At 38.6% G+C, this 25,472-nt stretch overlaps 1 protein-coding gene across 1 annotated transcript in view; it reads right to left on the bottom strand.

The window, feature by feature from the left end:
• The window catches only part of FREM2 (FRAS1 related extracellular matrix 2), a 116,426-nt gene that overhangs the window by 5,188 nt on the left and 85,766 nt on the right, over positions 1-25,472 (bottom strand). The window contains exons 10-20 of the mRNA XM_062487651.1: positions 25,283-25,447; positions 25,018-25,200; positions 21,534-21,664; positions 20,481-20,639; positions 19,274-19,577; positions 17,254-17,385; positions 16,329-16,660; positions 6,754-6,946; positions 4,434-4,538; positions 3,134-3,261; positions 2,911-3,045 (exon numbers count right to left, since the gene is read on the bottom strand). Of these exons, the coding sequence (XP_062343635.1) occupies positions 2,911-3,045; positions 3,134-3,261; positions 4,434-4,538; positions 6,754-6,946; positions 16,329-16,660; positions 17,254-17,385; positions 19,274-19,577; positions 20,481-20,639; positions 21,534-21,664; positions 25,018-25,200; positions 25,283-25,447 (1,967 nt within the window). The remainder of the gene's footprint in view (positions 1-2,910; positions 3,046-3,133; positions 3,262-4,433; positions 4,539-6,753; positions 6,947-16,328; positions 16,661-17,253; positions 17,386-19,273; positions 19,578-20,480; positions 20,640-21,533; positions 21,665-25,017; positions 25,201-25,282; positions 25,448-25,472) is intronic.

Below are 25,472 nucleotides of genomic sequence, written 5' to 3'. Positions count from 1 at the left end.
CCCGTGTAATACTTGGTACCTCAAGGAACAGAGCGCTCCTAAATTTGGTCCATTCCAGGGCAACAAGTATCCTGAGTATGGAAGGGCTTCTGTCAGGAAACAGTCATACACATTGAAAGAAATGAGATGCTGAAAGGACCGGGATAAAGCAAAGCTTGGAGGTTGAACACTGCTCATTTTTAGGGAATCCCAGAGTAATACAATAATACACTGTGTTATTGAGTAATGAGTAATAAAAATGAGTAATACAATCCTCACTAGACTTCTAGGCTACCTGCTTCACTCCTCAGGAGTCACAGAGAGAGGAAAAAGGAGATTTGCAGATGATATATGTTAAAAAAGGAAATGCTGAACCAGTGGGGAAACACTAAACACATTTTCTTCTTGATTCATAAAATGGTTCCTCACTTGTGACCAGTAAAAACAGTTGCAAAGGAAATTAGAAGAAAAAGTTTCCAAAGAAATTAAAAGCCTCATATTAAAAAGCCCAAGAATGTAATTCAGTATGGGAGCTGGAGCATTAGACTAAGAATTCAGGGACACAACACTTGTCCTGCCTCATCATTTTATCCTTAGACTTTGCAGTCAAAGGTAATTTTGGCCTAGTTGTGACACCTACACTCACTGATTCCAGGGAGTCACAGAGTGGTTTGGGTTGGAGGACACATTTAAAGATCATCTCACCCAACATCTCTGCCATGGGCTGGGACACCACCCACTAGACCAAGTTGCTCTGAGCCTCATGCAACCTGGCCTTGAACACTTCCAGGGATGGGGCATCCACAGCTTCTCTGAGAAACCTGTGCCAGTACCTCACCACACTCATTGTAAAAAGTGTCTTCTTTTCATCCAATCTAAACATACCCTTTTTCAGGTGCCCCTTATCCCATCACTGCAGCCCTCGGTAAAAAGTTTGTCTTTCTTATAAGCCCTATTTATACATTGGAAGACCACAATAAGGTCTCCTTAGCTCATTTTCTTCTTCAGGCTGAACCACCCCAAATCTCTCAGCCCTTCTTCACAGGGGAGGAGTTGCAGCCCTTTGGCCATTTTTTGGGTCTTCCTCTGACCCCCTCTAACAGGTCCATGTCTTTCTAGCACTGGGCACCAGAGGACTGGATGCATTGGGCCTGTGCAAGGTGTCAGGTGTTCCCTAGTTTAAGGACTAGCATCCTTCAGTCTGATCCTTCAGTATTTTGTTTATTATTTGTAAAAGAGTGGATACCAAGGCTTATTCAGTTTTGCAGAATGACTAAAAATCTTAGAGGTAAAGTGATGAATACTCCCTACTGAATTTGTGCTATTGTACTGCTACTTTTTTGGGACTTGCTTTTGGACACAGTGCTTCATCTGTGATCAAATAGAAAAATTTTAATGGGCCACAGAAAGCCCAAGCCCCTTTTACTATGAGTATCTCAAGAAAAAGAGCTGGTCTTGGTTTGAAAATTGTTGATGATGGGGGTTTAGCTGGCCACAGTCTATGACGTTGTTGCAACTTTGCACCTTATGCCTATTTGAACTGATGCACCTGAAACTTCCATATACTGTATTATTAAAGCCTTACCTGATATAATAACCCCTAGAGTGTTCATTTATTTATTCCAAGGCAGTATTAATTCTTAGCTTTTACTTGTAGGCTACTTCCATGTAAGAGCTAGGTCTCTTCCTAGGATACTTTGCCCATTTTGCAATGATTTTTTGCACTTTTTTTTACCTTTCTTTGAATTATCAACATCTTATTGTTTATACTAGGAACAGGAACAAGTTGTGGTTTAGCATTGCTATGAATTGCTTTAGAGTCCCTAGAAGTAGATTAGAAATGCCAGACAAAGGCTGAAGTGCTGAACTAGTATAAATCCCCCTCACCCATTTAATTCAATCTTCTCCAAAATGTTGAAATGTGGTTAACTCTGAGAAGGCAGGTTTCACATCAGATCATGTATCATCTCCCTTCTTTGCCAGGACTTAATGCCCTATCAGGAATCCTCTGTTCTCCAACAGGTGGCATAATGCCAAACGAAAGCATAAAGACTGCATACATTCCCCTGTGTACTCTGGCTAAGTCAACAGGAAAGTGATTGTGTAGCCCTGACTGATATGGATTTATTCTGTAAGATGGTTTAATAGCATAACCTATATTACTAATGAGCATGAAACCACAGCCACACTGTTCCAGTATTAGCTGTATTGGCTGCAAATAACAAAAATGATATAACTTCCTCTTTACACATCCCAAGGTCACACCAGCCCTTTTGGCAACCTGGAAAGCTGGCAGTTTATGTTCTCTTAACTATCCAACATGACCCCCAGGTTTTTTTTTAAGCCAATGTTTTCTGCAGTGGAATCCATTTCTCCATAATTTGTTCCCAGCTACAGACCTTTACAGCTGGGCTTTGTGAAAGGTATACTGTTTGCCTGTTACCATATGTTTCCATATGATCCATATTGCTACAGACTGGATTTGTTTTGGTCACTTTTGTGAGTTTTAAAGCTAAGAATTTTACCAGTGTTGCCTATCTACACTTCCCTCTACAGTCAGTGAAGGAAGTTCTGCCTTAGGATTGAATGAATGTTCCTCCGGATGTTCCACTTTTAATACCAGAGACCTAACTGATTTTGTGTCAGATGGAAACCTTCTGATAATAGTTTTATATTTTCCTAATTACCTGATAAAACTATTTACTACAGTTAACAGACAAAAAAGTAATTCCCAAATGCTACTATCACATCACAGTAGCTCTCCCCTAAACCAATGGTTATTTAGCAGCAGAGGAGTATGTGCACTCCCACCAATTTAGGAATGCCTTGTTTATCAGCAAGAAATTCAGTTTCTAGTACTATTACTACAAGAGCAACAAATGGGAATGAAATTAGAAAGGAAACATGATGAAGATGTCATTGGAATGGCACCTGCTGGAATCGGATGTCCAGGTCAAAAGTGATGGGCTCTCTGGGATTGCAGATCACTGGCAGGCTGTACTCCTGATGCGGGGCAGTGGTGCAGGCTATCAGCTTCACCGTGTACATTCCTGAATAGTCTCGAACCTGGACACACAGAGAGGGGGAGCTGTACCACCAACATCCCAGCTAACAGGCCGGGCAGTAGAAGACTTAGTGAGGGCTGAGGTTTTACCGCAAAGTCTGACACGAAGCTCCACTGCTGGACCGGCAGGTTGTAGGTGGGCTCACTTCGGATGAGGCTGAGGCTAAAGCTGAGGCCCGGGTGGTCAGCTGACATAACCATGGAAGTTAGAGATGAAGCTAGAGACATGCCAAAGAGACAGACTTGTCACCTTTAGTGTTTCACTGTAAACTCTCAGAGCCTGAAAAACATTCCCAATAATTCATAAACCATAATGCCATAGCTGATGTTAATACTTTAAAAGGGCTCCGGGTTTTATTAACTGAAACTAAAACCAGCTACAGTCCGCTCAGCTGGGCATCCTTGATTCTCATTCAAGTGTATATTCAGCAGCTGCTTTTGGGCTACGTAACAAGAACCGTATGAAGAATAAATTTAAGAGACAGTCAAAACATTTAGAGTGGAGTGGCAGAGATCTATAATCCCTCCTGTTTCAAACCTGGAATGTCAGTCCAGGGAAACACAACATAACTTCTCTTAGTAATTGAACACTTTTGTCTCTGATAGATAGGCAAAACCAAACACACTAGAGGACAGCTGAGAAAAAGTAGAAGCACCATGAAGGAGTTTTATGGGTTAAAAACCACCTGAATTAAACTAGAAGAGATTTCCTATTTTTTTTTTTCTCTTCTCACTGTTGTTCAGCAGATTTAATTTAGTTAGATATTCTTTTCCATGGCTGGCATTCATGCTCAGATTTATGTCCGTAGACCGAGTCTTACACCTGTAATTATTCTGAATAAAGGCAGTGGGGTTTAAACAGATTAAACTGCAGGAACAGGTCCTCAGCAATGACTAATTGAATGTCAGTGAGATTGTTATATTAATAGAGTGATATATTGCCCACACAAGACTTTTTCTGAAAAAGGTCTAAAAAAAAGTCTGGAAAAACTTCAAGTTAGAAATGAAATTTTAATGCTAAGTTCCTTGGGCAATATAAGTAAATAGTAGTTATAATTATGGGGTTAACAACATGTATCTATAGACCCCTAATGGGCACAATGGCTTAGATCTTCATCCTCCATAAATCAGGATCTTGATCAAGTGGAACTATTTGCCTTCCATCAGATTAATGTATATTTCAACAAGTTTGGCAACCTGAATTCAGTCATCAATGACAAGTAAGAAATCTCAATCAGAGGAAAAATCTGTATCTGAAGATCATAGTGTATATACATTAAAAAAAAACGGCTATCAGAAGCAGAAACAGAAAAAAAACCCCGGAATACTATGAAATTTGGGAAGGGTGTCTTTATTTCTGCAGTACTGCTAAAGGGTAGGTTACACTTACCAGGATGGGACATAACAAACAGACCATGAAACCGAGCTTCAGTCTTGAAGTTGACAACCAAGCGCCCCTCTTCACTGATGCGCATGCTGGTTGGGAACAGGGAACCTGCCAGCAAAAAACAATTAGCAAGTGTGTTCCACTTGCAGGGGACAAAGAAATCACATTCCTGTGAAACACCAGACCCACTCTCATCTACCCTTGCCATATCATGTATTGGGGAGACCCGCTGGTACTTTTTTGGGTTGACTCCAGATTCTTCTCAAATAAGAATTTACACTGCAAGGCCTTGAGTTTTCAGGATGTGATGCAGATTCCAAAGCATACAGGGAACTTCCCTGCAAAGCCGTGCTTTTACATGTTACCATGGACCCACACAGCTGCTCTAGGAGACTGAGGAAAACCACACTGTGGTCTGCGCTTGGGTTCAGGCAGCATGGGCAGGGGGATCTGCAGAAGGTAGACTTTTGTTTTCACCAAGTTTCAAGATGACTCCTACTGATGAAAGCTGCTCCAGAGATACCCATCAGCATTAGTTGGAGCAGCTGGTTGTGACTTCCACAGCAATCTGCTCTAGGGTGCTGCAATCCATGAAACTCCTTCTGACAGGCTTTGCACTGCTGGAAATTTTTGGCATGAATTTGGCAAAAACACAGGCCTTACATATTCTAATTTCAGACTACAAGATCTTGTTTACACATCAAAAGTGGTATATTTCTGTAGCTTGCACCCAAGACCCTTTTACTTTGGAGTTCTGCAAAACTTTAGAGTTCAGGCATTTCCTCCAGTGCTCCCTTACATATAGCCAGTGATATACCACCACTCTGCTTGCCAGGAAAAAAAGAAGGAAACAGGAATGGTCCCCCATGAATGTGCTGGAAATCTAACAGACCAGTGTGAAGGTATACCACCTGTACAAAATCATCTGTACCAATCATTTTTCTTTGTACTACAGAAATAACTATATATTCATGTATGTATTAGTACCTTAGAAGACCTTGAATGCTTTACAATGTTACTTAGAATTTATGTAGAACAAATACATGAATTGAGAGGTATGGAAAGGAACTGGAAACTAGTTAACCCCTCCCTGCCCAGAAAAACAGCTGCCTCAAAAATACTACCCAAATGAGACTGGGATATATTGGGGGTTGTTTTGTACTGGTTGTTTTCAAAGGGAACTGACAATGTTCAGCACCTCCAAAGATGTGGCCACTAGCTTCTTCAACAGAGGAATAAAACAATTAAAGACGGGAAATGGTGGCATAGATGCACCACGTAACTACTGAGACAGAGAATTAGATCTGGTTGTTGTTTGATCACTATCACATCATGTGACTTGTGGCATGTGGCTTATTCTTGAGGCATGGCATGAAATGTGTTTCATTCTTCACACACTGCAGATTCCCATTGCTGCTCCTCATGTCCTGCTCTTAATGTAAGGACAGAAATGGCATAGCATGATTTCTGTAGTTTATATACAGAGTTAGCAGAAGGAAAAAGCGATTTTAGGTTCCCAGAAGTCCTGAAATTGTGTATGTACATAATTACAGCTGGTACCTGTATTCTACCTCAGGCTGAGAGAGTTAGGGAACACCTGAAGTGTAATGCTGGGAAATATTAAGTAAATTTGCATAAAAATAACAATGCAGCACAGAGGAGTAACTATTTTTATCTTGCACATACAGCTGTATGTCACTATTTGTAAAAAGTAAATTAACTTTTTAAAAAGATAAATTCTGCAATGATAGTTTTTGACTTGTTGAATAGTTATACTTGCAAGCATTTACTGACAGTATCTAACATATTGTAGAATGTCTCAGAGGACAGGCCTCCATTATAGAGTTCTGTTTCTTCTGAATATTTTATAAAATTTTCAAAATATCAAGAAATTTCTGAAAATGGCCATTCATAGTGAGAAAAAAAAATGGAATCACAGAAAAGCTTCAATTATTTTCATTAAAGTGCAAACATCTTGTGTGCTAACAGAATTTGGTAACATAATGTAGCCTGATGTTCCGAGTAGCTATAAATGTTTTAAATTTTGCACATGTACTTCAAATATAACAATCGAATTGTCTTTCCTTGCAGCAAAAGAACTGATGTCTACGTTATTTTCATAAACACTCTAGTAGACACCTGTGAGTGGTAGGAAACGACAGATTGCAATTGATAATAAATGAAATTTTAATTTTTCTTTTTTTTTCTTTTCTTTTTTTTTTTTTTTTTTGTATCGGAATGATTTAAAAAACCATCCTACTGAGTGCAAACTGTAGTCTTAGTAATAGAGCGTGAGTTCTATTCCAAGAAACGCAGCACCCACCTTGGAGCTCTGCTTCAGGTGGGCTACCGATCCCATCCTTCCACAGGATGGCAGTGTCATACACAAAAGTCAGCCGGAGCTCCGACTGCAGGTCGAAATGCTGCCAGCCTCCGACGCCCACAGGAGAGTGGAAAACATAAGAGACATACAAAGGGACTCTCAGCGTGACATAGGACTGCACGAGGTTGAGAACCTATAAAAAACAGAATTGTATATTAGGGTTCGTGATCGTGAACGGCAGCATCGCATGGGCAAGCGAAAGGCAAGAAAAAGGGAAAGCAAAACTTGAAATAAATACTGACTCAATCAAAGTCTCTCTTCTTATAAATTACAGATGAAGTGCAAAACCATGTTTCAGTGGTTTTCAGCTGAGCTTACATCCCTTCAAGTTTCATCTTTGTACTTCAAATTGATAAAACATTACCACCTCAATTTTGACTCAGCATTTTTGTTCAGGATTGTTTTTTTTTTAGCACATAAACAACATAGATACAAAGGAAGGCTGTAGAAATTTTTCAGACATGCTTTTGCATTTGCCCTATGGTTATGCCTTAACCAACTCCTTTGCTTATTTCTTGTTACTATCAACTAAGAAACATTTCTGGAAGATGCTGAAATTGCTCAGATATCATTGCAAAACTGAGTCCTTGGACCTACTTAATCACCTCCGGAACTCTTTCTTCCTTTGTGCATGGATAATAGCTAACACGCCGTGTGAAAAGACAGAAATCATACTGTTCTTCACTCTTTGGAAGAGCTAAAAACAATAAGCTGATATGGATTTAAAAATAGAGCCTTTCTTTACATATTGTACCAAACAATTGTGCTGTAATTATCAAACAATTACATATTCTTTATATATTTTTTAATGAAAGAAGACAAGAAGAATAGTGTCAGTAAACTGTCACCTCTTAAGATAGCTCTTACATGATACACAGATCTAAACCTGTCTGAAGAGACTTATCATTTGTTTTGTTACAAATACTTTGTCACTCACATATCTCTGACTAGAAATGTGCAATCCAGATCGTTTTAGACCATTCTGGATTTTCTTAGAAATACACAGGAGGAAAAACTTTGAGATCATCTCCCAGGGGGAAACTTTTCTAAGTCATAAAAGCTGTTGAATTCTCATTTAGTTCCAGAAGAAATATATAAATTTGCACATTTGAACATTTCCCAGATTCCCTTACATCCTTCTAAAGAGTGTTTTGCACTATTAAAAATTGCCAGCATTCAAGGAAGTTTACAAGCTGGGTTCAACCTGCAGCCAAGTCAAGGGGTTGAATGATCATCACCTTACAGCTGCTTTACACTTTGAACTGCCTGACAGAACTTTTACTAATATAATGTAACCACAAATTTACTGCTTGCACTGACTAAATACTTCGACCTAATTAAGGACTTAATTAAGGCAAATGTTCATAGTTGCCACAACTCATTTTCACGTGTGACTCTCCTTGATCGACACTCTGTGCTACCAAAACGTTTTTTACTTGTATTGTTTGACTCATTCCATAACACGTGCCAGCATTTAGACAGTAGTCATTTGGAAACAGACAGTATCACAGAATCAAAGAATTTTAGGGGTGGAAGGAACTTCAGGAGATAATACAGTCCAGCTCACCTGCCAAGGCAGGGTCACCTAGAGCAGGTTACACAGGAACATGTCCAGGTGGGTTTTAAATGTCTCCAGAAAGGGAGACTCCATGATCCCACTGGGCAGCCTGCTCCAGTGCTCTGCCACCCTCAATATTCTTTCCCATGCTGTGGTAGAAGGTTTGTAGTTTATGGCCATTGCTCCATGTCCTGTCAATGGGCATCACTGGTAAGAGTCTGGCACCACTGAAAAGTAAAACACTAACACAGACTGGTAGATGAGATGCTATAGCTGTAGAGTATATTAATGCTTCTTTGTTGGTTTTACATAAACACAATAAAAACCTTCTATTTGGAACAGAAAAAAAGTTTTCTTCTCTCTGTATATTGGATGACCAGCTGAAGTTAGATAAAAACATTATTATTTATTACCATTTAAGTTGCAAGAATATCTTTGGGATACCTGCATGATTAGCTGAGAAATTATTTTGGATAATTTTAAACTGTTCAAAATAACAATGCAATATTCTGACTTCTTAAAATATAGCAATGATGCAAGTGTCTTATGGTTTGCCTCTGATGCAGGGGTAACCTCAAAAATTTTTCATTTCCTGGACCAGTATCAAGAACTGAATGAATACATCTGATTGAAAAAAAAAAAAAATAAAAACTATTGTAAAGTCATCCCAGACAAACTGTGTTGGCTTTTCTCTCTACCTTTTTGTTCTATATCTGCATGCTGTACTGTAAGAATTAGACACTGAAGTCAGAGATCAGAAATTTAGTTTGCTTATAAGGAAGAGACAAAAGTATGTGGAACAGGATTTAATATATGCCCATTATTTTCTTAAATAGAAGCATACATAATGCTTAATGATAAAGTAGAGGACTGGAATATCAAAGTGAGAATTTAATGACCTTGAGGATTAGAGTAATAGTAGCACGATGAAACCTTATAGCTTAAAGTATAAGGTAATAGAAACCACTCACAGTGATTTCTGTAGAAATGAAAGACATTCATTAGACACAATAGAGAGGAAAGAAATTTTGTTATGTGAGTTGATCACATCATAACTATGACCTTCCTACCCTCTCCATGTGCTATGATCCTAAGATAAACTGAGGAATGGGGCAGAAATTAGAAGCATGCATGCCATTATACAGAGCACTAGTGAGAGCTTATCTGGAACAGCTTTGATCATCCATGCTTGAAAAAGTCTAATTTGCATTGCAGACTGCAGAAAAAGAAATCAACATAATCAGAGGAATGGCAAAACTATCTGATGAGAAGAGTCTAAAATAGCCCTGCTGTTGAGCCCAGTACAACAAAGGCTGAGAGGGAGTAAGAATGCTGTCTGTATACATCAGGAGACTAAGAGCAGAGAAGGGCCACTGACGATGAAAGATAGTGCTGACACGGGAACAAATGGGCATAAGATGGCCATGAAAAACACAGCCTAGAAGAGTTTCCAGCCCTCAGTGTGGTGACATTTCACAAGAATAGTGAGGCCATGAAATCCTGTTAGGTTTTAGATTAAGTTCACTCGTGTTGGAACGACATCATATAGACTTAAGGCAGAGGCCTGGATAGGGCAAACCACAAAACTCCTTCTAGCTCAGTACCTTATGACACATCAAGCTAAAAAATCACCCCTCATTAGAAAGTTTTCTTGGCTTTCAATGCATCATTGTCTCTTCATGTGTACTGTACATAAAGCAGTCCACTAATGAGGTTTGTAAACCACAGTTTATGGTTTTCTTTCCTCCATTTGATGGGACCATAGTGTTAGAGAGCTTGGCTTATTTGTACTGATCGAAATCTAGTAGCAGGATCCCTTCTGGGGCAGGTCTGCCAGGAACACTGCTCCTCTGACATATTACTGCTGCTCTGGGGAGAAATCTGAAGTCCCTCCATTTCTAGGACTGTAGAATTTAAAAGGTTCTTCCCTTTTAGTAAAACCTGCAAGAGGTATCTGGGCAGCAGAGCTGCTTGCCTCAGCCTGGGAATTTATTTGTGTACTCATGTGGTTCCATCAGTATTGCTGCCCTTACATGTGATTCATGGCATGGATGGGGGAGGAAGGATTTCTTGCTAAAAGCTCATTGAGTTTTATGCACACAAACCCATCTATGGCACTCATGGATTTGCAGGTCTGGAGGCAAACCTACAACACTGGAAGTCATAAAATTACAGAAAAAATAATTCACTCTAACAGTAAACAAAAACTTTTAAGAGCCTCTCATTCCTACAAGGGGGAATCTACTCTTCTGTAGACAGAATAGAAAAATCTCAAGACATGGTCTATGGAAGGATCTTTTTGATACAGTAAAAATAAAATAAAGAGAAAGCCCACTGCAGAGGAAAGCTGTGTAAAAGTGAACAGACACCACCCCACCCCTCAAATGAATCAATGGAATGTGTTACACAGATGGAGGAGTTTGACTTCTCCAGCCCTCTAATAATGCTGTTTAGACAAATATGAGAAAACATTCTTTCCATTGAGTTATCTTTCTTTTCCAGCACTGCATGCAAAGCCAGCTGTTCATTTTATATCTCAATGTGACACTGATGAAATCAAAAGGGTAACTTAGAGCTGTGTAAGTGTAGGATCAGCTTAACTGCTGTGGAGAGACAGGACAGGTGCATTATGTATCCATGCATCATAAGCACAGGATATTTTACCATTTACACTGACAAAATTACATTCAGTAAAACTGATTTTTTAATAAGAGGGTGTGAATTTTAGTCTTCTGATACCAGGAGAGAAATACAGACTACAGCTACACTCCAGATGAAATGGGGAAATTGTGTCTCATATTCCATGACAATGTCAGGTTTGGAGAACCTGAGAAGAAAGAAGACAAAAATTGTTCCAAGGAGGGAACAGACTTTTACAGATAATATATGGGAAAATTTAGATAAAAAATCATCAAACAGTGTAACTCAAAATTCACATGTGTGAGAGAACATGATTTATACTGGACATTGATTCTATATTCTGCAAGAAGTAGTGCTTCATACTTTTCTTTTTGGTAAGATAAATTATCACAGATTATAAGGTCTGGTTTAGAATACTGACAATTCCCATTTAAGACTTGGAAAGTATTAATGGGAGTTTCTGTAAGTGTTTTTTCTTTTTTTCCCCTTTCAGGTGCAACCTGTCAAAGTTCTTTAAGCAAAATACACAATTATTTTGAGAATCTGTCAAGTAACAATTTAGAATATTACAATATTTACAATAAAAATATTTTCAATAATGGGTTTGTGGCATGGACTCTGTTCTACATTTATAATGTGCTTTATTTAGCTGGCTTACATTTCCAGAGGGCAGAGCTTGTCAGTGTATGTGTGTGTATATTGATAGTACTGATAAAATTAGAATTAGACATTGGAAATAACACAAGTTTGTGTTTAATTCTGTATATCTCAATGAAACAGACTTTACATTAAAATCATGTTTTTATTCTCCAAATTACCCTAAGTCTCATTTTCTGTTGCATTTACTTGCAATGTCTGTGAATTTGAGTCACACAAGCTTAACAATCTTATCAAGTAGCTGTTTACACAATGTCAGTACGGTAAAACTAAGATTTGGCCCTAAGAAGACACATAGACAGGTAGGTCACAGGTAAAATGCAAAGCAGGTTTGTTTAAAGAAGTCTGAATGGAGAAGAGAATGCAATACAGCCTTGAAATGCCAGTCCCTTGAAATAAATTTAACCTCTGACTTTGTCACATAGCTGGTGCATTCACTTTATAGTTTTGTTTTTTTCCTTTACAGCTTAGTAAATTCCCATGTTTGCAGCTAGAGAAAAAAATGTTTGTCTTTTAGTGAGGTTCCATGTCAAGGGAACGTGAGTTTGTAGAGTTTTCTTAAACTTGACGGGGGTCGCTAAAGGGAATATAAAAATCTGAAGACAGACATTTCTGTCTGTATTCTACAGCATCTAGGGAGGTTTGCAGAATAGGTGAGTTTTCATCTTAAAGTAGGATTTTTGTAAAACTAGTTCAAATAAAGCTGGAAAGATACTGTTTCTGTGTAATAAAACCCCTCTGCAAGCTGCCTCGTTTAAGGTGCATTAGTGATTTTAAAACCTGTTTGCAGATGGGATTTTGAAATGCTCAGTGCCATAACATGTAGCATAAATGTGAATTGAACAAACTGGGAAAAAAAAGACATTTTCAGTTTGGGCCAAAAACAACTGATTTTTGAAGAGAAAAAAGCAAACTGCTCAGCTATACTCAATTACCATAGTTTCAAGGTATAAAGCTATACATTCAAGTATTTTAATACATATTCTTCACCTTCTTGTTCCTAAAAAAGACCTGATTAACGAGCTGTGGTTAATAAAATTAGTTTGAATGGTAATTTCCTTGCTTCCCTATTCCAAGTCTGGCAATGGACTGGAACTACGGAAAGCAATATCCATATATAAATACTAGTCCAGAACCACACAGAAGCCTTCAGATGCCAAACTGCGTGGCTACAGCAGTTATAACAGTACGAAATGAGATCAAATGATACTTCACACTCCATGAAATAAGTGTAGCTAATACTTCAATGTGCACTTATTAAAGAACAGTCACTTATTTGGTTTTGACTGTCTCATTTTTTTCAGTTCCTTTCATGAATATCTGTCATTGTTTTAGAACCTGTGAGATAACTGTAGTACTTGACTCTCACAATGTCTACATGAAGTAAAGTCCAACCTTTGTTAGCTACTTGAAAATAGCAGAAGACTGCCCTCAAATAGGTGAGTTCCCCTTTTTTAAGGCCTATACATATCCAAATGTAGACACTGAATTTTAGACTGTGACTGCAGGTTGTCCTAAAGAAAACAGCTAATCATCAAAGCTGACCTTAACTTTAATAAGGACAGAACTCTAATCCAAATTAATTAGCTCAATTTAAAAAGGAGCAGGTCTTTAATTTAAGTAGAAGTTCTGAACATCTAAGTCCATGTTTAGTTACACAAATGCCTGGTTTTTCAGTTGTGGAAGACCCCAGGAACAAACCGTCAAGCTTTACACTGAAAGGAGTGCTGCATCTAGCTCACACAGGGTTTGCTCATGCACAGAATAATTGAGAAAGAGAGTGGGTCACAATCAAAAGGCCTCAAAGGGAAAAAAAAAAAAAAAGAAAACTAAGACCTTCTCTGTATGTATTATGACAGTTCATGGGTTCATGGGAACTGGCTAAGACAGCTGCAGCCTTCAGCAAACACTAGGAGCTGTGCCAGAAGAACTGCACCAGCTGCAGGTCTCCTACCTCACTTCTTGCTTACTAAAGTTCATCTTCTTCCTTTGCCATAGCACAAGCTCCCATAAGGTGAAGGTCCACACCATTTAAGATATTGCCTGTTCTTAGTGTGAAATTTCTCTGTCTGAATCAACATGGCTGTCTTTGTTTGACCATACAGGTATAGGAGCACTAGAATCAAGAAATAAAATTTTGAGCCTAAAGATCTAGCCTAAGTATCTGGTAAATTCAAGATATTAAATTTGCAGCGGTAGCAGAATATGGTAAGAGTTTTTGTTATTTAACTGTTCTGTCTGTATAATAGAATTTAGGCTTCCTTTGTCTGCTAAAAATGGTGAAAAACATAGCTGCCAGCTTTCCTCTCACAGAAGAGGATTATTAATTGTTCACTGAAGGAGAAAAAACCAACAATGGTGACAACCACAGAGATAGGGCACTGACTGCCTCCCCTCTCAGCTGGAGGGGGTCATGTGAAGATAAAGACCAAACCTGGAGGAGAATTAAATGGAGGTGGGGAAAACAGGGAGGGCAGTGAAGTGCATACTGGCTGCAGGGCAATGCTTCACTGCTAGAAATAATTCAGTTTGATATTTCACTTAACACACTGTAACCTTTCTTCCATAACATAGAAGGTACTAAAGGATGATTCAGCTGCAGTTTCACTGCTCCCCCAGCTCATGTTCACCCCTCTCTGCTTGTAAATGAGAGAGCTTACTTATATAAAGCACATAATACTTCTGAAGCCTAAGGAAAGTACAGCTCTTTTCTTTGGCTGCATTGCCACTTATCCATAACTGAATATACAGGTTCTTCCAATTTACTAAAATATTGGAATGATACTTATTTCCTCCTCTGGTTATAGGCACATAGAAATAAATAGGCTTTGTTTAGACACACATATGTCTAAAGAAGCTATTAATCCTTTTTCTCTAAAGGACACAGAAGTATTTAAAATGGAAAGGATTCATACCATGTCTTCCTTCCTTTTCACTGAGGCAAAAGTGGTTTGCATAGTTACAGATGCTTCAAGTTGTGTATACTTATGGTTGTGTTGCATGGGAAATAAGAATATATGGTTGCATGTTGCCTGGGTGTAAAGATATAGTCAAAGTAATGATAAGTCAAAGAAATTAAGAAATTAAACATTCTAAGAACAGTGAAGACTACTGTCATTTTTATTTTGTGGGAATGTGTAAGGTTTACGTCCCACACTTGGATGCCTTCCCTTTCCCTCTGACAGCTCCACAGATCTCATGGAATGCACCTGTAGCAGAATCTGCTTTCAACAGAGGCCAAGCCCAAGCACGGCATGGACAGTGAGCTTCCAACATGAAGGCAGAGACCTCAAACTGGTCTCTGTAACAGACAAGGAACCAGAACAGATGACAAAGCAGTGAGATGATATGTCCATCAAGGCCTTTGTATCTGAGATGGGCAGAAGCTCCATTTTATTCTTGTCTTCTGATTTAGAGTATATAATCTCTATTTAAGAGGGGCAGAATGTTAGGAAGTTAACCACATGCTAAAAAAGATCCAGGTGCAATTTCTTGTCCAGCAAACTGACTGTAAGATTATTTCTGAATACCCATGGAGTAAGGTGGACTTCAGGTATGTAATTATAACAAAATCAAAGCAAACAAACAAAAAATCAGTTTATCTGATTAGATATCTCTATGTCCATCACTGACTACCCTTTTAGTAGTAAATTAGCTCTGTTGCACATGCTTATATGTTTCTGTGGGCATCTACACACTTTCCACATCTGCTTTATGCCATTTGGGACTAACAAAAAGAGAATGTGTGCGAATAAGTCTGCTGAGGTCTCACAGAAGAAGGATCCCTGGCAAAATGTCAAAAGAGCAGAGAAATTATGGCCTTTTCACAAAGCAAGCTCATTCTTTGCACAGTGGTTCAACAAAGAATGCTAGTGTACCCGAAAAGTGAGTTAGCTGTGGACAGACTTCCCTGAGTCCTTCTTCCAGCCTGTAGGGTTATTCCCCAAATGTACTTTTCTGTACATAAATTTCATACTTACAGCCCCTGTTGTCCAGAGCCTGAGTGGGATCAGACAGGCTTATATAGGAATTATGCAGGGAAGACCCAGGGATTAATTTCACTGTCACTGCTCCAGAAGAAGTCCTGCATTCTTTTCTTTACACATTACTATGGATTTCTAGAAACAATTTTCCAAAGCACACCTGAAGTTCTCTCCAATTTCTTCTTTTTAACTCCCCAACTAGTTTCACAGCTCTGTTCTTCAGCTATTCCATATTGGCATCATATTTTCTTTACTGAACAAGTAATTTTCTGCTAGGCAACATGAGACTGCTGTGCTGTCTGCACTGATGGGTTGTGTTACACAGTAAACAAGAGATCAGCAAATCCAAGCTGCTGGTCCATTGAAGTCCATTGTTATCAGCAAGAAGTCTCTCCACAATGTTTTAAACCTGCTTTTTAAGATATACCACAATGAATATTAAATAGCCCAGTGGTATCTATGTGCTAAAAGCAATTCTTCAGAAGGCTTTCATTTTAAGAAAAGACTAAATTGGCTCACTATACAGTGAGGGGGATTGGTTTGTCCCAAAATACCCCAGAACTCTACTGGGAGAAAATCGTAACAAATTATTCTCTTATTTCTATTAGCACAGCTGTATTATAGGAGAAATATTTTATTGCAAGAATACAGTACAAAATCAAGTTCCAGTTCCATACCTGTCCATCTGTCCCAATGGTGCCTCCACAATCTGTGAGGAGCTCAGACATGTCATAGTAGCTAATAAACTCCCACAAACAGGCTTCCAGGTTCAGGTTGCGGTAGAAGCGCAAGGTACTGAAGCCTCTAATTGTTGGACTGTACTGATAGGGAATGGTCTCTCCAATCACATCTGGATTCTTGGTGGCATCAGTTAAAAAACCATGGTGGGTCTTTACTTCTGTATAATCCAACAGGTTGGAGCACTTATGGTTTCCAGCTCTAGTTCCATCAGGGCTAAGTGTCAGTTCAAAGTTGGAGAGCTCCCTTGTAGAAATAACAGGCAGCATGCCTAAAAACATTAATTTATAGCATTATCACTACATGTCAGCTGCCAGACCTGCTTAATTTAGCCAGACTTTGTCAAATACTAGGCATGTTATGCCGTGCTTTTGTATTTTGTACTTACACCAAATACTGTACTTTAGAATTCAAAGAAAGTTGATATGCTAAGTATGCATGAGAATTTTACCCACAATAACTGTCTGTACACTATGAAAAGACAAGATATTTCTAAACATATTAGTATTTAAATATATTAATACACAACATATTATTGAATTAAAAATAGTGCAATTAGTAATTAAATGGTATATTTCTATGCACTTCAAAGGAATTTTACAAAGCTTAGGTCTAGCCCAATTTATGTAAATTATGCAGTTAATCTAAAAATGCTATTCTTCACATCAGAGACTATGTATCAATACAATATCTTATGCACCTTGTTGCAAACTGCACTTATTCATTCATAACATTTTTCTTTGGTCCTGCTGTTAAAAGATTACATTATTAACTTGTCTATTTAACATAACCTGCCTAATAAAGTAGCTCAAATAACAGCATACTGTGTAAATTCTCCTAACTCCACAGCTGATTTTCTCATACCATCAATGTGTGGCATGGTGACTGTTAGTTTGATGAGGTTGGCATATTCAGGATCTTCTGGGCCGGTGTAGCGGAGTTTGGCGGAGAACGGCTCTGCTCCAACTACTCCTGATATACGAGGCTGACAAAGACCTAATGGAAAAAAGAGAAAGCAATCTTACTTTATGTCCATAAGAAGTAATCTATACTTTCCTTTGCACTATTTTAGATGCATTTTTCTTCCACAGTCCAGGTATCCAAAGCAATGAGAATTTTCCTGAATGACAGGAAAGCTCTTTGAGAAGCATTTTCCAGAGGTTTCAACAGAATTTATGCAAAAGAAGATTCAATCAGAAATGATTACTTGATCAACATTTTCAGAACAACACATTTGCAGAACAAGGTGATAATATTGCATCAGTGTCTTTTCAGTTGCATGAGTCAACCTTACTTGCAAAGCCAATGCCAAGTGCCATACTCTCTAACAGAGGTCTTCAGAGGCATATGCTCTCATTCTTACCACCATCCTAAATTTTATGGAAGATACCTGACTAGTGTTCAGTTGATTTTGCCACTGGATTGGAGTTTCCAGCAATATGCCCTCACAGAAATTTATGAGTCAACTGATCCACCAGTAACAAAAGTGTAGTTAGAAAGATAGTGTCACAGGATATCTAGGAATATTCTGCTTAGAACAGAGCCAGCTCCAAAGCTGGGTCAAGTTGCTTAAGGAACTTGATTAATTGCTTGTTAATTTGAATTTTGAATTTCTCCAAGAAAGGAGAATGTCTAACTTATTTTGGTAATCCTTTGCAGTGTTAGTTCAATGTATTCCAGTATTACTCCAAGTTTGCAGGACCAGAAAATTAGGTTTGTAATCATATGATTGGAGATATATGCAACTTCTAGTTGCATAGTTCAATGCAGTAGTGTCGGCATTCTGGTTGCTTTGTAATCCTTTGGCCATCACATGACAAGGTACTCTAAGTAAGAAACAAGCAGATATGGAAAACCAAAACAGTTCTCTGCCCATTTCTGAGGGATTTCAAGAAAAGAGGAGGCAGGGCCCTCCTCTTGGAGAGCTTATTGGTTTTGGGAGACCTAATCTTGCTCAACTTCTCCAAGTTGGAAATTGGAAGTTTCTGCCAGGACAAAACAAAATTTCTTTTCTGCACATGACAGCTTTTTAGTTGGTTGGTTTGGTCAGTGGTTTTAGGTTTTTCTGTTGTTTTTTGGTTTTTTTTTTGCACAACCTGAATTCCTTTTGAGAGTTTGGTCCATGCCCTGGAGGTCAGGCATCTTCAAAGTGGAAAATATTCAGGATTTTCACAGGTAGCTTTGATCATTGCACTTCTTTCCGTCCACATCACAAGTTAGCTCAGGTATTGGAAGCAATTTATACATGACAACTCAGTCCTGAGCCTGAGCTCATTAGCACCATTAATTTGTCAAGTGTAATCCAAATAATGCATTATATTACAATAACAAAGACTGTCTGTTTCATATAAAAAAAAGTATGAATAATTACGAATGCTTTGACTAGGGAAAAATTTTGTCTATGCCCTGTTATTTAGTCCAGTTGCTTTAGTCTTTAGTCAAGGAAGACTTCAATTCTCAGGTGTCCAGTGAGGCCTGAATGCCAAATGAGGTTTTTCTTCTGACTAGGCTTTCATATGCCACTCCCATGGGGATTCTCCAATGGCTAATAGGAGTGAAACTGTACTGCATTATTACTGCAGCCTAATTCAAAAGTCAACAGAAGCCAGATTTCACTAATTTCATTACCTGTCATATACTTTTGTCATGAACATACAAGTTTGTTATGTGGATTATTATTTAAAGATGTGGGGCATTAGGAGAGGAAAAACTTTATACAACGTTTTGCTGTGTCAAGACAATTTTTGCACCACCTCTATGAACAACAGAAGAAAAGCTGAGATGGTAATGTTAAAATGCCTGATCAGGTAACCAGCTCTTGTTAGGACTGAATTTGGAATCCAAAAGAGATCTGTGAATTTTGCAGTAGATGATGATGTCTTACCTTCTGATGTGCTTATAGTGACAATCGGGCTCATAAGCTCCAGACCCTCATTCCCATCTGAATTCACAGCCCGAGCTGCACACTGGACACGAGAACCAGCTTGAAAGTAAATGGAGTCGAGTGTAATCATCTTGGAGGAAGTGAAGAAGGTGTCGAAGTCAACCTCCTTCATGGGGCTTGTCACGCCATCTGGGCCAGTGGGGGCACTCACAAGCCACCGGTACTGTGTCAGAGTGTTATTGATGTTCTCACTGGCACATATAGAACCAGTCTTGTCAAAGTCTTCATACTTAGGATTACAAGCCTGCAGAACAAGGCAGATGTGTTAAGAATCTATTTGCTTGTAGCAAAGGAGTTTTAAGTCATCAAGAGTCACAAAACTCAACAATATGGAGTGAAAATCCCAGTAAATCTCACAAGAAATCACCTTATTTTGACAGTGATGTATTTAGCACTGTTAAGGCAGATTGAAAGGCATATCTAATTATGCTTACTGAAATAAAAAAAAATATTATTTTAGATTGATTTATAGGTGAAAATGTGGCATACTTGTGAAGGAACAAACTACACTCCCATGTACTACTTTAATTTAAACTTCTCCCTTTGATCTAATTCTGCAGATAGACTTTGCATTTCAAGATTTATTTTCTTTGTTTTTTTTTTTAAATTTAGAAAACCATTCAACTCATGACTTTCCTGTGCAAAGGGAAGGTCTGAAAAAAAATCAAGACTGACAAAAACATTCTTCAAGATATATGAATATTTACGTAAACTTTTCAGTTGCAAAACTACTGGTGATAAAAAAATGAAAGACACCTGTATTCCTTCAGCACTCATTTTACAGTCTGTGGTGCTCACTGAAAACAATGGCTCATCTGTTACCTCCAGTGATTTTAACTGTGCAAATTAAGGCAGGATAACACAGGAAATACTAAGGTCATGCAATCACAGACAGAGCACGAGTATCAATATCAAACTATTCTTAGTGAGGAACAAGTGAAACATCTTTCTATGCTTTTTGGCCTCCTGCAAATGGATTAATTATCCAGACAAATTAGATTAGCTCTAAGAATAATTCTAGCTTGAACTAATATGTGTGACTAATATGTGTGACTCATCACCATATGGATTGATACTGCATGCCTAAAATCCACTGAACAAAATCCATATACTGATTTTTTTTCTGTTTTTGCACAGAGATACTCACTGTGATACAGATGACAGGATAGCCAGCAATGGGACTGGTTCTGTCTCTGGCTTTAGAAGTATCGTCATATATCAACAGAGATGCAACTTGAGGGACAGAGGGAAAGGTGACATCTGCCATGCTGTTCATTTCTTCAATGTAAACAATGGCCTTGGCTGTCTGACAATGAAAAGGACAGAAACAGTCCTCTGTGAAAGTTTAAATAAACAAGCTGGACCTTGATCAGAATCTCTCTAGCCTCTTTTTTTGTTCCAAAAGTTCTAAAACCTCAAGTGAATGAGCTTTCAAAAAAGGGTTGAGGCACCGAAAGTACACTGCAGAATGCAAGAGGAAGAGCTAAAATGATTTTTTTTTTCCATAACCATGAAGATTATAGATATTTAATCTTGTCTCCCAGCTTTTTTGTTATCACTTCAGTATTTTGGTCGAACCCCTTAAGTGCACTATGTGTTTTAATATGTGTTTGTCATCAGCAAAGGCTGTGTCTCTTCCATCTGGCTGTCCAGAGTCAGACTATATATGGTGTGACACTGATGAAGCAGACAGGGAGTTTCAAGAACATTTTTATGCCAAATCAGAGGAATATACTGTTTAAATTAAAAGTATGTAAGATATAATGCTAAATAACAAGAATGTGTTGCTATTTCATCTTACAGAATAAGAATAACATTAACATGGTTTTGACAGCACAAGTAATGTTTCACCTGAAATTGCTCTTTTTACAGCATAGAGGTTATATTGTATTGCCAGAGAGTGTTTCCAAGAGGACATCAGTTTCTAAGACTGATTATATGAGGAGAATATGTCGGGAATGATATCCTGAAGCCTTCAGTTTTCCATTGACTCTATGGTCCTATCAACATTATTGCCCTGACAGCAAACTGTTTTGTTTAGGTGTTACTGTGACAGCTGGGATGAATGTTTTGTATTTTAATATAGAAGCCAAGATGGTGTGAATAAATCTTAGAAGAATAGTAAAACAATGAACCAGAAACTAAGTAAGAGGTCTGTTTACCAGCTTTTGTTGTTCAAGACTTTGCATGAAATTGTTACCTGTATTTCTGCAACCATGTTCTCATCAGGCTTCAGATGAACAGTGAAGGCTTCTCTCATCTCCCTTACTCCATCAAAGAGAACTTCAATCTCCACAAAGTGCTGTGTTTCACCCTCCTTGAACTCAATTTCTGAAAACATGAGACATTTAAAAATAAATCTGTTGTTTGTAACAAGCTGTGATTCTAGGCCCAGCCATGAGAGATGGCACTTAATACTCACTTTTCAAATTACAAATGTTTGCAAATTTAGCTTAACTTATTTGATGCAACAAATAATAATAATGAATAGCAATGGATACATGTGGAAATCACTGAAAATAAGACGTAAATCAAGAGATTTGCAAAGCTCAAGATTTAGTCTAATGGAACTTAATGTTTAGAAAATGATCTATGACTAATTACATAAATGTTGGTAACATACGTGAATGACCAAAAGACTGAAGAATTCCAAATAAATAGTATTGTTAGGACTTTTTCCAACAAAATATAATAAATACAATTATATATATATAAAATAAGGAACAAAGCTGTAACTACAAAATGTATTGAAAATCGTTGTCTCAGAAAAAACTTTTTAAGTCATGGTGATAAAAAGTTCAATCTTAGCTGATTGTATTTGGTTTGCATGGCAAGGCTTTGGTAGTGAGGGGCTGCAGGGGTGGATTCTGCAAGCAGTTGCCAGAAGTTCCCCCCATATCTGACAGAGCCAATGCCAGCTGGCTCCAAGATGGACCTGCTGCTGGCCAAGACAGAGCCCAGCAGTGTCAGTGGTAGTGCCTCTGGGACAACAGATTAAAGAAGGGAAAAAGCTGCTGAAGCACAGCAGCTGGGAAAGAGGAGTGAGAATATGTAAGAAATCTCTCTGCAGGCACCAAGGCCAGTGGAGAAGGAGGGGCAGGAGGTGCTCCAGGTGCCAGAGCAGAGATGCCCCTGCAGCCCCTGGTGCAGACCATGGTGAAGTAGCTGTGCCCCTGTAGCCCAAGGAGTTCCACGGTGGAGCAGAGATCCACCTGCAGCCTGTGGAGGACCCGTGATCAAACAGGTGGATGCCCAAAGGAGGCTGTGACCCTGGGGATGCCTGCAGCGGAGCAGGCTCCTGGCAGGACCTTTGGCCCCACAGAAAGAGGAGCCCACAGTAGAGAAGGTTTGCTGGCAGGAAAGGAAGGTTTGCTGCTTATGAAGACCCACACTGGGGCAGTTAATGAAGAACTGCAGACCATGGGAAGGACCCATAGTGTAATTTTTGAAGAACTGTTTCCTGTGGGTGAGACCTCATGCTGGAGTAGGGAAAAGTGTGAGGAGAAAAAATAATCAGAAATAACATGTGATAAACAGATTGCAACTCCCATTCCCTGGAGCCAGTCAGAGGTAAGGAATTTGGGAGTGAAGCTAACCCCAAGAAGAAGGGAGGGGTAGGAGGAATGTGTTCTAAGATCTAGTCTTATTTCCCATCACTGTGCTTTCGTTTGATTCATTTTGCTCTCATTTGAGTCTGTTTTCCTCATGCTGATAATTGGTGAGTGATCTCTCCCTCTTCTTATCTCAACCCATGATCCTGATGTCATATTTTCTCTCTCCTCTGTAGCTGAGGAGGGGGAGTCATAGAGCAGCTTTGGTGGGCACTTGCTGTCCAGCCAAGATCAACCCATCACACTAACCGAGCTAGGGAGTGCTATGATTCTTGACTGTATCAACTACTAAAGAAAAAAAAAATAGAGAAACTATTTAACATCTGTGCCTGGAAAGTGTGAGTGTGATAATAACCAAAATAATAAGTGCATTTATAATATTTTTATTTTTAAAGAATGCCAAATTCACTTTGAAGATGTACAAAAATAACCAACAGAAACTGAGAACCAGAAGAACTTGCAGAGAGTGATGTTCTCACTGGTATATAGAAACACCACCATAATCAACAAATACCAGGTGATAAAGAGCTCTGCACTCTAAAGGGACAGGCACAAAAAGCTGTAGTGCATTACAACTGAGTTGTATACAGGAAATAAGGCACAGTTTGGTGATAGAGACTGATCAGTGCTAAAAAATACTCTTCCTCTCCAAAACCTTCAAACCAGAACCAGATACACTTTCTAAAGGATATATTTTCTCCAACCAAAGTTACTTGGGTCATTACAGAAGTAATTTGGGAGAACTGGGAGATCTTGCAATCCACAGTGAGTCTGATTAAGTGATTTGATGATCCTTCCAATCCCAAGTGTTATTAAGCCAGGTAAATACATATTGTGGTAATAAACATATGAACTCTTAGCTGTGTGACAGCTAAGAATTTTGCTGATTTTCAGCTCGCCACACTTCCTTCAGAAAACCCAATTAAGGATGCAGGTTTCATATCTTTGGCTGAATAGGCAGGTTCCCCAAACACACAGCTATTCTGAAACCTGTGGGGAAATTCTGCACATAGCAGACCTTTCTTGAAGGCTTGTGGGCAGAGGCCAAGATCGTCTTGTTCTGCAGCAGCTTGTCTCCCCTGAAAACTTTGCTCCCATGTGCTGTTGGTGCACAGCAGGGAGAATGTAAGCAAGACAATGCCAGGTAATGTGCATCCAGGATAAGTATCAGCTGACACTAAAAGTTCCTGTGGTTTTCAGGGGGAAAGAACAAAACTCTAAAAATGCAGGAGCAAAGTGACTGGAATTAGCAAGCTCTGGGTAGATGATTTTCTAGTGGCTAACAAATTGCCTCTTCAGATACTGGCAACTGGCACTCCTAGGGAATTTGAAGACATAGCCCAGTGCTGCTGGATGTTCAAAGGTAAGTCATACATACCAGCTGGATGCTAAAATACCTTAGCCAAAACTGTGAAAACACTCCAGCAATGAATGTTTAATCTTAAAACACAGAGTAATATCATGCATTATCATAAACATTAAAAGAAAAAAATCATCATGCTAGAAACTCCATTAGTCATTGCCTAAAGCATGTAGGTGGGCTATTAATGGAAAGAAGCTTATCAGCTAAGAAATTTCTCATTCTGTTACACAACTTCTCTCCTCATTCATTAGTAGTGTGGAGTAGCAGGAAGTGAATTCAGAAATATAGAAGGAAAGCTTTAATACTATGAACATAGAAAAATTAAAATAAATATACATTAATTCCTACATACAGCAAATGCCATTATCTTAATGATTTGCTCAAGAAACAGCCACACAATTATATCCTATAAATAGAAGTTTCTTCAGAGTAATGTTATTACACTCTACAAATATAACTAAGGCTTATTTCACAGATGTTTTCAAAGGAGTCACATTTCTTTAGTAAATATCTCCACTGATAATTAGTATTCCAACAGCAATTGGCTGTTGTATACCACAGGAGATCTGTCCACGCTGAATTTGAATAGGAAAATGCATTTTGGGATGTGGTTGCAAAGTATTCTAATAACAAAGTTATTTAATTTTTCAAAAATTATGTTACTGCCATGAATGAAAACAAATAGTTGGATGTGATAATTATGATCCTACCTTCTGATAGAGGATGATAGTCTTCTCCAGAAGTAGCAGATCCATCCTTTGTATGAATTCTCACAACAGAAACTTTGGAAGTGTCTCCCAGACGAAGAACTGGGATTTTCACAGTTGCTACTTGCCTTGTGTCCTTCGGTTCACTCACACTAAATTTGGTCTCACCGAACTTAATGATAGACTCTGCCATTAGAAGAAAAATAAAATGGTATTAGAGCATGCAAATGGGCTTCCAAAAGCCAGCAACAATAAACTATTCTCTTACTGTCTGCATCATCCCGAATCTTTATCAGCGTCTCGTTTTGCTCGCCAATACAGGCACCGAAGGAAGAATCACTTCTTGGAGTGCCAAGAACCAGGCGTAGCTCCTCCTCCTCCTCATGGAAAGTATCATCCATAAGCACCAGTGTGCAAGGCTTCTCAGTTTCACCTGCAATCATTCTGAAGGTAGTATC

The sequence above is a fragment of the Cinclus cinclus genome, chromosome 2 (assembly GCF_963662255.1).
Source record: "Cinclus cinclus chromosome 2, bCinCin1.1, whole genome shotgun sequence".
In the NCBI taxonomy this organism is placed as follows: Eukaryota; Metazoa; Chordata; class Aves; order Passeriformes; family Cinclidae; genus Cinclus; species Cinclus cinclus.
This window is presented reverse-complemented; position numbering and strand designations above follow the sequence as displayed.